At 45.6% G+C, this 15,953-nt stretch overlaps 1 protein-coding gene across 1 annotated transcript; it reads right to left on the bottom strand.

Moving 5' to 3' along the window:
• Positions 1 to 95: 95 nt before the first annotated feature.
• Positions 96 to 15,136, bottom strand: esyt1b (extended synaptotagmin-like protein 1b). Its single transcript, XM_067231734.1, has 52 exons — positions 14,477 to 15,136; positions 13,709 to 13,750; positions 12,634 to 12,768; positions 12,426 to 12,499; positions 12,208 to 12,280; positions 12,005 to 12,094; positions 11,803 to 11,858; positions 11,592 to 11,712; positions 11,318 to 11,494; positions 11,014 to 11,096; positions 10,779 to 10,827; positions 10,577 to 10,666; positions 10,261 to 10,362; positions 9,955 to 10,026; positions 9,753 to 9,839; positions 9,474 to 9,623; positions 9,266 to 9,391; positions 8,934 to 9,110; positions 8,600 to 8,685; positions 8,435 to 8,483; positions 8,260 to 8,349; positions 8,073 to 8,168; positions 7,709 to 7,780; positions 7,508 to 7,594; positions 7,251 to 7,397; positions 6,899 to 7,005; positions 6,503 to 6,737; positions 6,239 to 6,415; positions 6,053 to 6,135; positions 5,914 to 5,962; positions 5,735 to 5,824; positions 5,537 to 5,632; positions 5,350 to 5,421; positions 5,137 to 5,223; positions 4,880 to 5,026; positions 4,611 to 4,774; positions 4,358 to 4,499; positions 4,167 to 4,246; positions 3,902 to 4,040; positions 3,632 to 3,808; positions 3,451 to 3,533; positions 3,210 to 3,258; positions 2,922 to 3,011; positions 2,612 to 2,707; positions 2,425 to 2,496; positions 2,253 to 2,339; positions 1,966 to 2,112; positions 1,671 to 1,813; positions 1,410 to 1,535; positions 1,213 to 1,321; positions 1,002 to 1,051; positions 96 to 873 (listed from the first exon to the last, which is right to left on the bottom strand). Exons 1-52 carry the CDS (start codon positions 14,834 to 14,836, stop codon positions 849 to 851), a joined length of 5,613 nt encoding a protein of 1,870 aa, XP_067087835.1. The 5' UTR covers positions 14,837 to 15,136; the 3' UTR covers positions 96 to 848.
• Between the last annotated feature and the right edge of the window lie 817 nt (positions 15,137 to 15,953).

The raw sequence follows: 15,953 nt of genomic DNA, 5'->3' as shown, positions 1-15,953 counted from the left end.
AGCCAGCAACGTCAGGGGAGGGTCTATGTTATGGAGCATTCACACAGACGCAAAGCAGGGATTTCACACTAAAAGTTGCGGCAAAGACAAGCAAACATGGCAAGACACGTCTTTTTATTTATGTATTGCGAAGGCATGTTGTTAAAGACCAACTGTTTACTTGGCATCCGTTAAAGTATCTTGAATATGCAGGATGTAGCTATATTGTCTTAGAGATAATACTTTTAATTCCAACAATGAAAATGCACATCCAGTAGGCTACAGTCCCGAGATTCCAAACATTACATTACTGGTTCATATCCACATCCTGCTTCATTAGTATGTCTCTAATATCCGTCTGGACCCTTCCTTCATTAGTTGTCAGTCCAATAAAAGTGCACATATTGTGAAATACAATATTTTAAAGGCATAGATCTAACAGTTTCCAAATAAACTTGGCAAATGAATATAAAAGTATTGCATCCTTCAATCTTTCAAACTGTTATAAGAAAAAAAGTCATCTTAAAATCATTAACACATAAACCTTTATGTAATATTTCTGACCATCATAACAAAGACCTTCGTAACTGTTGAATTACTGATAAACACAAAAACAACATACAGTATATGTGTGTGTTTTCCATCCTGTTCCCCTCCAGGTTGTATACTGTTCTGACATGTAGTCTTGTCTTTGGTGAGAGTGAGTCTATAGCAATATGAATCTCACATGCAAACGAATATACATGATTAAAGGGGTCGGCTGCCATAGTGGTGTGATTGTGTTGTGCGTAGCAAGATGAAGGCCTCAGAGTGAGATAATACAGGTGACCTTTGACAGGTATGGTAAGCGCAGCAGGTTGTTATTGACACTATTCAGCCTCCTCCAAGTTCAACCTTGGGGAGAAAGAAAGAAGGATGTCAATCATCAACTTAAATAGCTTCTAAACACATACGGAGAACCTCTCCACTGATCTGATGTCAGTGGATTTGGCAAAGCTGTCAGTACTGGCTGTATGACTCACCATTTTGTGATCCCAGAGACCAGGTCAATCTGAGCCAGCTCTATTTGAACCTAAAGGAAATGTTTGCAGTTAACTTGTATTCAATTGAAAGGTAATTGTTGAATGCAATAACGGTGGGTGATTATATTACAATAGCTACGGTAAATCAAACCAGTGGTGGTGAGTGTGGTTGTGTCTGTGCAGAGCAGCAGTGAAAGAGCGTCAGACTGACCTGGCCCAGGACGTCCTTCTCACGGCTCCTGAAGGTGGTGGAGCTGTTCTTCACCGAGACACTCAGATGTCTGAACCGGGCCTCCTCCACAGACACGTCAAACTCAAACCTGGCAGGGTGGGCCAGACCAAGGCACTCACGTTACAAGTCTGTCATGACAACTTAAACACACACACACAAGCACGAGGCACACACACCTCTCATTGTACTCTGGGTTTAGATCTTTCTTCTTGGTGGCAGTCTTCTTCTTTGTGGCCTTGCTTTTGTCTGGCAACAGCATGAGGGAAATATAGGTGTCTGGAGGACTAGACGACACCAGGCCCCTACACACACACGCACACACACACACACACGTTTAGTTGGACAAAGCTCCTCTTACAAATGGTATTTGAAGATATACAAAATAGGAAATAAAATAAATAACTAGTGAGAAGACATAAAAATGACTAGGCCTGTACCTGCAGGCGTGTACAATGGCAACAAGTTTTCTCTCCTTGGAAGCATAGGACAGAGACAGCTTCACCTGCCCACTGCCGCCACCATAAGCAGAGCATGGCACAGTCCCTTGGCTTATCATCTCCACCATCTTGGACTCTAGGATCTGTACATGGGGAGAGTCAAGCTTTTAGTCCTTGATCATTGTGCCACAGACAATATAAACCGTATTGCCGTAATGTCGAAGCCCTAACGAGAAGTTAAAATAATATAAACCATTCAAGAATTGTGATACACATACAAAATGTAGCCTCTCACCTTGAGCTGGGCCCTCAGCAGGATCTGACTGTCAGGTGAGGCTCCATCCAGACTGAGCCACTGGTCCAGGACCAGTTGAGGTTCTGACAGCAGTTCTTTGACTGGGACCACCAGGGACCCCAGCGCCTGCTCCCAACCACTGGACAGCTGCATGTGAATACACACATTCCTGTAGTATGTGCTTTTGTGATATTATCATATTTATTATCTTTTATGTAACATTACATGCTTTTGTGGATTTCATAGACTTAATCATGGTGTCATCAAAAACACAAACAATGCCTCACCTTGACAATAAGCATTTCGTGTTTAGGGTCATGAACCACGAAGTGGAAAGATTCATTCCAGTGAGGAGAAGTGGAGCGATCACACACCTTCAAAGAGACATGTGAGTGGGGGGTTATTTCCTGAGACATGTCTTTTTTAGTAGGACATATACAAGTCTGATGACGATCTCACCTTGGTTCTGTGGGTGGTGTCCCCGACAACAAGTTCAGCTCCAGCTTTAGGCTCCTTCCCACTTTTCTTTAACTGTAAACACACATAGTAACACATATAAAACAGCCTGCAGGAATACACTCAATCCATAGCTGGGAGTGGTGACTGATGGTTCTGTGTTTGAGAGAACCGTTTCAAGGGGACTCACAGGCAGTGAGTGGGCTCTGTCCATGTAGACAAACAGCAGAGCAGCAGAGGGAACAGCCTTGTTGTGGAAGGACTGCAGAGACTGCAGCTGCAGCACCTGGGAGGGGCATGTTCAGAGATCACACATTCTACAGTTATTATGCCCTGTGACAGACAACAGACATCTGGTTCAACAGGATTCTAGTATGAATTAATTACTTCCTTCAGATACAGCCTACAGTACACAGTGAGAAGAATAGGTAGACTGGAGAGGAATAATCAAGGATAAGAGGATGAAATAGGTTAAAAGAGGGTCATCAGAAAGTTCTGACCTGGTCCAGTTTGCTTGGTTCTGATACTGTTGGTACCCACTCCAGGACCAGGTGAACACGACCAGACTTCACATCATTCAGAGTGTACCACTGAAAAAGATCATAGAGTGTATCATTGGGACACCAAAACACCCCTAACATAACCTAACCCCTAAAAATCCCTAACATTTCAATTGAACTATTAGAACCACTTGCAATTCAAGGACGTTGCCGTAATGTGGGTGTGATTTTCAGTAGTTGTTACAGGAAAACCCTTGCCAAGATTGCTTGGATGATTCACACACTCACCTGGTCAATATAGTGGGAGCTGATGACATCACTCAGTCTGATGGTAAACCTGTAAACACACATAGAAGCTCTCTCTGTCAACTTATCCCTGAACTATAAATTATCAGACAAAAAGAAAAAAGGTGAGTCTGTAAATGGCCTTTTCCACGATGGACCAAGGTGCACTTCAGCCAATGTAATAATTCCAAAGTTCCTGGTCAAGCATCAAGGAGTGTATAGTATACTTGGCACACAAACTCACCTGCCAAGGAAGTCATCAGAGTCCAGGTCTTTATCATAGAGTTCAAACTGAATCTGCTGGCCAGCCTGCACACTCAGAACCACCTGTGAAGAAACACAGCAGTCAGAAACAGTGGACACAGCAAAAATCCAAACCAATGGCACTGAACCACAATTTGTTGAAAGTAAAACTATTTTCTGACCTCATACATCTCATTCCAGATTGGGTTGAGATTTTCCTTGATCACATGACTCTTAAACTTGGTATCTCCGATATGGATCTTGACGTAGGGGTCACTCTTGCCCTTCACCATGCCCCCCATCAGGTTGTCCTTGGCAACCAGGTTTTGGGCCTCCAGCAGGTGGATCCTCAGCACCCCCTACAGGACAAAGACTGTAACTGCTGGAAAGCAACTACAGTATATTTTGAATCCGTATCTGTGCATAAACTTCTACCAGTGAACCCCACCAACCTCTCTGCCAAAGCCAGGATCGGGGGTGGTATGTGATGGTCTTGTTACAGCAGGGTGGGGATCAGATTTGACCACCACAGGGACTGTAATGGAAGGGAGTGTAGTCACTGTAGCCTGAATTAATCCTCCAATGCCAGACCTGTACACATACACACAGGGATGCACAAAAACACAAGACAACACCATGACAGGAGATCAACGTTGGGTTGCTTCACAGCCTGCATACGTCTGGGCTACAGTGCAGTGCAAACATAATGGAACTCACTCCTTGGGCTTAGCTGTGGGGAGAGATTCTTGGGCTGTGGCTTCTGGTTTTACCACCTCAGTACACCCTGGTTCTTCTACCTGTTAAAAAAAACACATAAGGCATGACATTGTACCCGAGTGTGCTGTTGTACTTGAATATCCCAATACATGACACAATAGTTCTTGTCTTCCAAGACAGTATTGTATAACCTGGACGCTGGCGCTGGGATCAGGATGTGCGTGTCTGTGGACGGCCATGTCAGCAGGACTGGGGTCTCTTTTAGTGACATCAGGCTCTGCTTCCCTTGTCTCAGGTTGAGGGACAGAGGGATGACTGAAGAGTGCAGCAGGTCTGAGAATACAAACACACACATTTTATTCATTATTTCCATTCAATGATCATCATTTAAGCTTTACATGCAACTGACTGAAAAGTATGCAGTCATACAAAATGATGACTCACTTTTCAGATTGCACCTGACAGTGTGGCTCCTCCTCATTGGCTGCTGTGACTGACTGTTCAATGGCAGTGACAGGCTCCTCTTCCTCTGCCTCAGCGAAGGTGTCTGGACCAATAACAGACACCTGGGGTTTGGCTACTTCATCTGTCATCTTGGAGTTCAGAATCTGTGAATAACAAACATGTTGTAAACAGTGTGTCTATTGTGTGTACAGTATATACCTTCATTTACACATGTATATATGATATTGTGTCCAAAGGTGTCCTCTCACCTTGAGCTGGGCCCTCAGCAGGATCTGACTGTCAGCTGAGGCTCCATCCAGACTGAGCCACTGGTCCAGGAGCAGCTGAGGTTGTGACAGCAGCTCTCTGACTGGGACCACCAGGGACCCCAGCGCCTGCTCCCAATCACTGGACAGCTGGTCAAAGAGAGGAGAAGCAGAACGATAGAGCATGGCAGTGAAGTACAGTGACACCATATTTTGTTCTGTGTGTACTGGTGCCTTGCTGAGGCTAGCCGCACACTCACCTTTACTATGAGCATGTCTTCTCTGGGATCATAAACCTGGAAGTAGAAATATTCATCCCACTGGGGTGATGTGGAGCGATCACACACCTTCAGGAAGACAGAAAGAAGAGATACAGAAAGAGTTGTTCATGTGGTCCACTAGTATTTTCCTGATTCCTATCCTAAGCAGTGAGATCTTGGTTGCCAAAGGAAACATCATTTCATGTTTCTCACCTTGGTTCTGTGGGTGGATTTCCCAACAACAAGTTCAGCTGCAGCTTTAGGCTCCTTCCCACTTTTCTTTAACTGTAAACACACATAGTAACACATATAAAACAGCCCGCAGGAATACACTCAATCCATAGCTGGGAGTGGTGAATGATGGTTCTGTGTTTGAGAGAACCGTTTCAAGGGGACTCACAGGCAGTGAGTGGGCTCTGTCCATGTAGACAAACAGCAGAGCAGCAGAGGGAACAGCCTTGTTGTGGAAGGACTGCAGAGACTGCAGCTGCAGAACCTGGGAGGGAATCAAACCATTCAAGTGATATGATATGTTTAAGTCCTATGATATGACATATTATATGATCTACACTTACAAAATAAGAATAGATTTACCGACCTTGTCCAGTCTGCTGGGTTCTGATACTGTTGGTACCCACTCCAGGACCAGGTGAACACGACCAGACTTTGTATCGTTCAGAGTGTACCACTGGAACACAGTCATATACAGTAGTAGTGAGTCACCATGGATGAAGGCATGCACTTGGTGGACTGAATAGAGAGGAAGATGATCCTCACCTGGTCTGTGTACTGGGACTGGATGATGTCGCTCATACTGACTTTAAACCTGTTCACAGACAGAAGAATTTCCCCCAACACAATGAGGGATTGTATACCTTTAATTAAGCACAACACTGATCACCTAGGTTCCTCTTACCTGCCCAGGAAGTCATCTTTGTCCATGTCTTTGTCATAAAGCTCAATCTGTACCTCCAAGCCAGCCGTAGGGACCAATATTGCCTAGGGGTGGGGGGGAACGGTATTATGATTATGATCTTTGCTTGTGTCTGGGAGTGTGCGTGTGAGGCGGGGGGCACGCTGAAACCTAAACTTCCTTCCATACCTCGTACATCTCATTCCAGGTGGGGTTAAGATTCTCTTTGATCACATGACTCTTAAAGTTGGCGTCTCCAATATGGATCTTGACGTAGGGGTCACTCTTGCCCTTCACCATGCCCCCCATCAGGTTGTCCTTGGCAACCAGGTTTTGGGCCTCCAGCAGGTGGATCCTCAGCACCCCCTACAGGACAAAGACTGTAACTGCTGGAAACCTAAAACAACAGTATGGCTTCAGCTACAACAGCACCTACTCTCACTATGATCTCACCTCAGCACCAAACCTGGGGCCTGGGGTGGTGTGTGGAGGAAGGGGGGTAGCGGGAGGGTGGATGTCTGGTGTCACTGCTTTAGGGACCACCTTATCTTCTGTCACTGGTTTAGGGACCACCTTATCTTCTGTCACTGGTTTAGGGACCACTTTATCGGACGCTTTCCTCTCAGCTCCCTCAGACACAGGCAGGGAACTGGGGACTGGTGCTGCGGGAGTTTCCCTTGCACTGGACCTGATGGAGGGAGATGGAGCACACTGAGACATGAGAATACATGTGCATTGTGGGAGTTTTTAGGGTATACTGGTATACTAGTAGAGTATTATTAAACGTGTGTATTCGTAGAGTATTGTTGAATTCAGGCGTGTTCTTAGTGTAGTCTTAGAGTGTATTACTTCTGTGCCATGTCTCTCTCCAAGCTCTGTTTAGTGGCCATGTTAGAGAGAGCCATGGAGGGCTCTGCCTGGTCCGCTCCTCTCTGGCACATCTTAGGGCTCAGCACCTGGAGGAGTTTCATTACAATCAATAGCATTATCATCAGGGAACTTCATAGCCTTCAAAGTGCCACATTTCAAAATATCTAATTATACACTATCTGGAATCAATACTCTCTTCAAAGTACTTCCTTCTTGCTGAGCATACTTCCACCAACTTATTTTCCCCTTAAGTTTTCAAACTTTTACATTTAAAACTGTATACAAGCTCTAATGGAGGTCTGTTTGTGTGTGTGGAAATTTGACTCGTCACCTTGAGCTGGGCCCTCAGCAGGATCTGACTGTCAGGTGAGGCTCCATCCAGACTGAGCCACTGGTCCAGGACCAGTTGAGGTTCTGACAGCAGCTCTCTGACTGGGACCACCAGGGACCCAATAGGCAGACTCCAACTGTGAGACAACTAGAAGAAGAGACTAAATAATGAATCCCTGAACTGTCCCCTATCACAACACTTCTACTGTTCATACAGCGTTGATAAGGTGATTATGAAGACCTGTTGAAAGAGCTCACCTTCACGATCAGGACCTGCTCTCTGGGATCACGCACCAGGAAGTAGAAAGCCTCGTCCCACTGAGGCGATGTAGAGCGATCACACACCTTCAGGGAGACATGACTGGTCAAATGCAGATGAAGACACCTCCTTTACATTGTAACGTGCTATAGCTCCAGACTGGAAACTGAACTATGGTGGATAGAAGTTGAGTATCTCACCGTCGTTTTGTGGGAGGTGTGTCCAAGAATGAGCTCAGCACCCACCTTTGGCTCCTTCCCACTCTTCTTCAACTATAGAAAAAATAAATAACCACGCCCTGTATCAACACAACCACTAGGTGGCAAAATAGCCTGCCCATTAGGAAGTATACCAAAGCATCACCACAGACATTTACATTACATTTAGTCATTTAGCAGACGCTCTTATCCAGAGCGACTTACAGTACAGGATCATTCCCCCCGAGGCAAGTAGGGTGAAGTGCCTTTCCCAAGGACCTTCTGATTAATAGCCCGATACCCTAACCACTCAGCCATCTGAGTCCACAGACAAGGAAATAGTCCCACAAAGAGGAAGTTGACTCACTGGCAGACCGTTTGCACTATCCACATACACAAACAGCAGGGCCACAGAGGGAACAGCTTTGTTCTGGAAGGACTGCTTGGAGTGGAACTGCATCACCTGACCACACATACACACACAAAAACAAACCAGTGAGTGAGTCTGTATCACTGTTAACTAGTACATCAATCAGCTTTGAGATGATCCTCACCTGGTCCAGTCTGCTTGGTTCTGATACTGTTGGTACCCACTCCAGTACCAGGTGAACACAACCAGACTTCACATCATTCAGAGTGTACCACTGGAACACAATAATACAGTAGTCAAGCATGGTTTGCACTTACACAAGCTGACCCTTGATATTGACGCCTACATGAGGAACTCACCTGGTCTGTGTACTGTGAGCTGATTATATCCTTCAGACTGACCTTTAACCTGTATCAACAGATGGAGCTGTTTGAGATTACAGAGCAAACAAGAAGCAGGAGCACAGAAACTACAGGCCTAATCTAGCAACAGCATACTGGACCTGCAACAGTAGAAGGTATTACCTGCCCATGAAGTCATCCTTCATGTCCATGTCTTTGTCAAACAGCTCCAACTGCAACTCCTGACCAGGAAGTTGTGTCAGAACCACCTTAAACACAAGACAAGCGCTCAGCTTTAAAGGTCATCTCCAACAAGCTTAGAGTCTAAACAGATTCTGGGATACAGTACATTGCTTTGTCCCCACAGTAATACAATTGTCCTGCTGAGTACAGCCTATTTAGACTATAAATATAACATTATTAAATCCAGCCAATTAGTTGAGCAATGACATCCTTTACCTAATCTATGAAACCTATCAGATGTCTTCTCCAGTCCTCTCCCAGTGCCCTGCCATACCTCATACATCTCATTCCAGGTGGGGTTCAGGTTCCCCTTGATGACCTGACTCCTGAAGGTCTCCCCACCGATGTTGATCACCACGTAGGGGTCACTCTTGCCCTTCACCATTCCCCCCATCAGGTTGTCCTTGGGCACCAGGTTTTGACCTTCCAGAAGATGGATTCTCAAAACCCCCTTAAAGAAAAAAGGTATGTTATACTATGTATAGTACAACTTGTATACCTAGGTATGTTACTATACAACTTGATATAGTAGTCTTTGCATTTCATCCTGTTGGTCATGTTCTGTATATCTACTATGTGTCCTTAATCGTGTACTGTGACAATTACCTCCGTGGCAAAGCTGGGGTCAGGGGTGGTGTGCTGGGGCCGAGGCTTGGAACGGCCAGCTGCCAGGAGAGCTGCCTCTGTAGAGAGGAGGGATGTGGAGACCTTCAGCTCATCCAGCCACAGCACCTGAGAGAGAGAGAGCAAATATGTCACCATCACACAAAGACATAAACAGAACAATTATTGGAGATACACTGATATATTTTACCCTGAGTACGATGTTGATGTAAATTCGGCTGGCAGGCCCCGAGTTGTTCAGCTGGAACCACTGGTCCAGAGAAAGGGTGGGGCTGGACAGCAGTCTAGAGAGAGGGATAGTCAGACTGCCTAGGGTCTGCACACGGTCGTTGTCCTTCACCTGGAGGAGAACAGGGGATGACAGTGTATTTAGAATAATACAAAGTCATATAACAACTGCTGTTTCTGGACAGAAAGATTAAGACAGTAAAGTGATCCATTCCCAACTGGGATATTCAGTCAAGTTCACCTGGATATCTATGTCCTGTTGACGTGGATCCTGGATAAAGAAGGTGAAGGCGTCCTCCCACTCTGGGTTGATGGTTGTGTAACACGTCTGAGTGAAGGCAGAGAGAGGGAGGAGGAGGAGGGAGTTCACTTCTTCCACGTAGGAGACACAATATTGTACATGCTGAAGGGGTTCTGTTTAAGAAGATTCTTGTTGACAGTACCCTGCTTTCTCTTGTGATGTCCTGCACGGACAGCTGCACCATGGGACTCGGTTCCTTACTACCTTTCTTCATCTGTAACACGCACACACGCACACACAAAAGGAAAACAAGCATCTGCTAAGTGAAAAAGTGTCTGTTAAAATGAATAGGTCAACATTTTCCTTAACATGCCTGAGCATGTAACGGAGTGAATGAGGATCAAATATTTTCAGACTCATTATATCCAGAGACAGGAATCAGCCTTGGGCTGTGTTGGGAGAAAGGATTGGGAATCCGAGGAAAGAGAAAGCTCTAGAAATGACTCACAGGAAGAGCCTCAGCTTTATCCAGATAGACGGCCAAGATGGCTGCCGAAGGGGGGTCTGCGGTCTTACTGGACACAATCACACTCTCGTTCCTCTGGAGGACCTGGGAGAGAGGGGTGGAGGAGCACCAACGTTCTAGCACATTCTTTCACTTTGGCTCTCTGCCAATATCCTGAACACACTCACCACTGTTGTAGGATACAGAAATGCTTATTGTGCTTGTGTATCATTAACTGTAGTGTGTGTGTGTGTGTGTGTGTGTGTGTGTGTGTGTGTGTGTGTGTGTGTGTGTGTGGGAGAGCATTAAAAAAGCAGACCTGGTCCAGTTGGTCTGTGTTGGGCAGCAAGGTCAGCCACTCCATTTTGAGGTGGATTCGGCCAGAACGAGTGTCTTTTAGAGGGAACCACTGAGAAAACCACCACACAAGACACTTTACGAAAACCATGTACGTTTCGGTTTTGCTTATATTAAGGCATATTTTGTTGTAATTAACTTTGAAGGTATTTCAAATCACTCACTTCATCAACAGCTGTTGACTTCTTCACTATCCCCAGATCCACCTTTGTCCTGTGTGTGTGTGTTTGCATATGGACAGAAAGGCAAATGTGGCCGTTTAGAAATGCTATAGTGCTCAAATGCACAACCCAATAACGGTGGGGCATTCTCCCCCATGAGTCTGATGGGGATAAAAGACGTGAAAAGGGACATTATGAGATGCGACATCTAAAGACACACATGGGCTGAGACAAGTACCTGCCCAGGAAGTCATCCTGGTCGGTGTCTTTGTCATACACCTCCACTTCCAACTCCTGACCCGGCACCTCATGGACAATGACCTGATACACATGGACACACACCGGGACATGAGTGTGGAGTCTGACATGGCTATGGTCTCGACACTGCACCATGATGGGAAACACCACCCTCCACCGCCCTCTACTGAAACACATGTGGACCATGGTACCAAACGCCACAGCGCAACACACACCTTACCAACAGCGCAACAACGCATCATAAAAAACAACAACACCTCTGTGCTGTTCTATCAGCGTCTCACCTCGTACATCTCACCCCATTTGGGGCAGAGGGTGTTGTCTATGTGGTGGGAGGTGAAGGTCTGAGGGCCCACCCTGAGCAGGGCGTAGGGGTCGGACATACCCGCTATCACCCCCTTCATGTAGTTGTCCTTGGCTGCAAGGTCCTCAGCCTCCACCAGGTGGATACGCACCACACCCTAGGTGGTTAGAAGGGAGAGAATTGAAAAGAAGGTCAAGCCATGAGGTTGAGATGTGTGTGCCGCGGTGTTAGCAGAGTGTGTGGCAGGGTCTCACCCTGGGCAGAGGGGAGCGTAGTTGGGCCACATGCAGGTCTGCCACTAGAGGGACAGTGAGGCGATTGGGCAGGACCAGGAAGGAGGCGATGGCGTCCATGATCATACTGTCAGACATGACACTGCAACACCAAGAGGGAGGGAGGTTTTAACTGGCCGGTACATACAGTAGGTAACATCAGAATACGTTTTACATCCAATACAATGCTCACTTCAGGCCAGGAATGTCCAACAGATTAGTCAGTCCAGTCCAATTGATATCCAGTTTCTAGGATGAGACCAAAACACAGATGAGAAAACACAGCAGACTATGACTGAGGTGACTACGCTATTGTGGAGTGAGGTGGGATGGTAGAGAGATCTAAGGATGGAAGGAGGAGTGGAAGATCAAGGAGGCCAGAAGCCAGGACCCACCGGCCTACGGATAAAGAACATGGTGACCGCGCCCACAATAGGGACGTCACCAATGAGAGGCTCCAGAATCACCCGCATCATCCCATGCAGCTGAGGGGAGAGGAGATGGATCAAAGACCAACACTACATACTGCATACTCATCTAATTCCTTACAGGGTTTGGTTTAGCCTTTCTTCTAGGTCTCTTTTCTGACACTGCGTACCTGTATTCCCTTGACTCCAGCTTTACAGAAATACCTCTTCACCTCGACATTGATCTCAACATCGCCGACATAGCTTCATGGGAAAGGAAGGACAAAGAGAGGAGGAAAGGGGAAAGAGAATGTATTGCTTTATACCAGAGTTGGAGGAGTGAGCTAATCAGTACTGAATGGCAGACAGTGAGGTGCAGAGCCAAGTCAAACAGAACATCAAAGGTCACCTGATGTACAGATCCAACAGCACCTGCCCTCTCTCGTTCTCTGTGTGAGCTTTCACCCCCACAACCTTCATGGCCTTCAGCACAGAAACAGAAAAAACCCCACACAAAAACCTTTTCGTGAATACGTGTGCATTGACATCAAAGCATTATGATGTACAGCACATTGTGTGTGTTTTCGTGTGCGCGTCTGATATCTGTAGCCTCAAACCTTGTCTCCAAAGTCCACCTTGGTGAAGCTAAGAGTCTGCAGGTGGGAGCTGGAGTTCCGGATGGAAGGAGCAATGGTCTCTACCAGCAGCTTCTCCAGATACTGGCCCACAAAGGGCCACACCTGCTGCAACACCTGCATGGGTGGGCCAAGGAATACGCACATCAGACTGTTATAACACAATAGTCAGGAAATGGATCTCTTACCCTATTCATTGTGAATGTCTTCATTATGTGGCTCTACCCTGCTCTCTGGTGGATCATGAAAACATGGCTTCTCTGGAGGCTGCCGCAGTATGTTTATGTTCCCCGTCTACTGTTTCCTCAATATGGTATCCATAGTAACCCATTAGATCTTTACCAAGTTCTTATGTGGGGGATTGTGTTTATCTGAAAGCAGACTACTCTGCAGCGGGTATTTGTGGTTGGGTGACTGTTGCCTCGTCAATCTGGGGTGAGTCACCAGCAGCATGGAGCTCCTGTGGAGCATGTGGCCTGTAGGAGAGCAGGCAGTCTGGTGATCTCCCCTCAAGGAACACAGCTCGAATATCAGCTTTGTCTCAAGACAGTACAGGGCCTCAGACAGACCTCATGTTCACATTGCAGCAGTCATTTTGATATATTTTTTTCTCTCGGCTAAGGAGTTTATTCTTAGCTTTAAAGGGCATGGCCAGCAAGACAAGGCTCAGGACGACACCATTTGTTGCAGTTTGATTGGTTTTGGAAGTTTAGGCTATTCCCTCCCCTTTCCTGTGAGTCATCTAGTGGAAAGGCTGACAGAGTGGCGGAGGGCCTGTTGTAGGCTGCAGTAAGAGAGAGCAGCTCTAGCTCCAGTCCAGACATAGTGGCGGGGGAGGCCAGCAACATGGCTGCTGCTGCAGCAATTCCAACGCTAGCCTAACAAACCCTACCAACTGTCCATCAACGCAACAGCTGTGTCACTGAGAAAAATAGGCTGGTGTGTTTACAGTGGGCTTAATGGAACAGCGATGGATTCAAGTTGTCTCTTAAAGAGGAGGCACACCTTTGTTGTATTGGTGAAGAGAATGCAATAGAGCACATGGGTGAAGCAGTACCTTATTTAGCCACTCCACCTTCTCCACATCTGGGAAATTGACCTGTAAGGAATTAAGCCTCATATTAGATTAGTTCCAAATGGTACCTGGATAGAAGTTAGGGTTAGGGCATACAATTCTGCATTACGACAAAATTTCTTGTTACTTTGGGTTTGGTGGGATGTGGTTTAGGCTGCATGAATGCTATAACGGAATATATGAGTATCAGGAAGTGTTAGAATGTGGTAGTTCACAGACATCATTCTAAACCATATACCAAATAAGGTATGTAATCTAGAAAGGCATTTTCTGCCCCCTTGATCTGTTATCACTGATTCACCTCTACATTCACTGCTCCTGTTTTAGTCCGCAATTACTTGATAGTTGATACTGAAAAGTGCCTATATAGTGCCTAAAGTGACTAGATGCAGTAGGGTTGATATTGCAAGTCAAAGGCTGAATGTGAGAGACCGACATACGCAGCTGATAGTCCACATACCAAAAGCTGAACTTAAATATTTCACCTGGCTATTGGCAGGTCCATCATGAAAACATAAAAGACAATAAATCAGTACAGATATTAATTAAATGGGTCCTGAGTAGCAATGAGTAGCCTGCAATGATAATATTGTTCACATTGTGTCTTTCATTTTTTTGGACAGATTATTAGCTAACGTTCAAAAACGTTAGGTAGGCCATTTAAGATATTGGTAAAGATGACAATGCTGTCACGGGGTTCTGATGTTTCCGAGTCTGAACCATTGACCAGCCGTTTGGTGTTATCCTTACCCAAGCAGGTAGATCTCGTTTGTTTTTAAATACTTTCATGGAAGTATACTCTTGCTCGTCGTGTAGAGACTGAATGGCGGACCGCAAGCGAGACTCCTTCGCTTCGCGTGAATGTTTCCATCCAGTGTAGACCATCAGCCCGAAAACTAACAAACTGGTGCTGACCCGATAGTATCCAGCCAGGTACACAGGGAGTAATGCACCAAGGCATTTTCCGAAAGTCCACAAAACAGACACAGCATCAATCCCTTTGGCTTTGGGGATTTCCGTTTCTTCGCTATCCAGAGCATTCTTAACAGATTGGGACAAATACTCTGTGCCCTTCAAGCCGCTAGCCTCCGAATCTTTTCCTCCCTGCATCGTGTCGTCGTCTTCTCGCAATGTCAATGTTACTCGACCGGGTTGGTGATAAGCTGCACTATTACACTAACGTAAGAATGTGAATGTAGTATAGCGTAGTTGTAGTGCCCTTGTTGTAGTAGCCAGTAATAACGCACGCCTCACTATTGACTTAAAGGTCCATCCGTGTCATCTTTGGTGGTGTGCAAGTTAGTTTAAGCAATTGTTTGTAAACGATTCGTAAAGTCATGTATTACTACAAAGTTCCCGTTTAGGCCTTTTTGTCACTTCGCCCGCAGAGAATCAACTCCTTACGCGTTGTGCCCCAAAAAAATCTCTCTGGCACGCTGAGCTGCTGTTCAACCAGTGTGGTTAACAGAATCAAAACACGCCCTGTGATGAGGAAAGACGCATCCTTGCTGGACGCATGCCTGTCATTACAAGTTTAGCAATAAAAAGTGATTACGCATGTGGTATTTACAGTAACTTACTATTGAATATTATACTGAAATAGAAGACGTCTATAGGCTGATACAAAAAACTTCACAATTAAGGAATGTCGTTTTGAGAAAGGAACCGATGAGGCTGAGGCCTAAACCTTCCAGTTTATGAACCAACGCAACGGTACAACCACTGTTGGGACTGTAATCTTTAGACAACCACCTTAAAACAATAGCCCCTAAAGTTAACAGCCCGGTTTATTTTAAACTTGCAGTGTGTGCATTCTGGTTAACCCCACTAAATCCGTGCATTACTATGCATTTGTCTGTTGGTCCCTGCACAACCTGATTATGGTAACCAACCAAAATCCTCAATTGTTTACATAGTTAGCTCTACGTGTACTTACGTTGTATTTACAGAATAGCTTATTCCAGCCTATAGCAAGAGCCCAAGCCTTTTCCTGTTGAGTTTTATGCATAACATGTTGTACTGCCTACATTGTCACCGTTCTTCTTCCCCTGGTGTCCAACATTTTGTTAGACAGCTACTAATAATTGTTAGTAGTTATGAATTCTCCAGTACCAACCAGTGATGGTACAATTTTTTTGCATTTGTTTGAGACATCTGATGACAATTATTTTGATTTGAAAAGGAATAGGCTACAACCAAAAGGGGTCTTTTTGAGTGGTTGTTATTC

The sequence above is a fragment of the Osmerus mordax genome, chromosome 1, assembly GCF_038355195.1.
Source record: "Osmerus mordax isolate fOsmMor3 chromosome 1, fOsmMor3.pri, whole genome shotgun sequence".
NCBI lineage: Eukaryota > Metazoa > Chordata > Actinopteri > Osmeriformes > Osmeridae > Osmerus > Osmerus mordax.
This window is presented reverse-complemented; position numbering and strand designations above follow the sequence as displayed.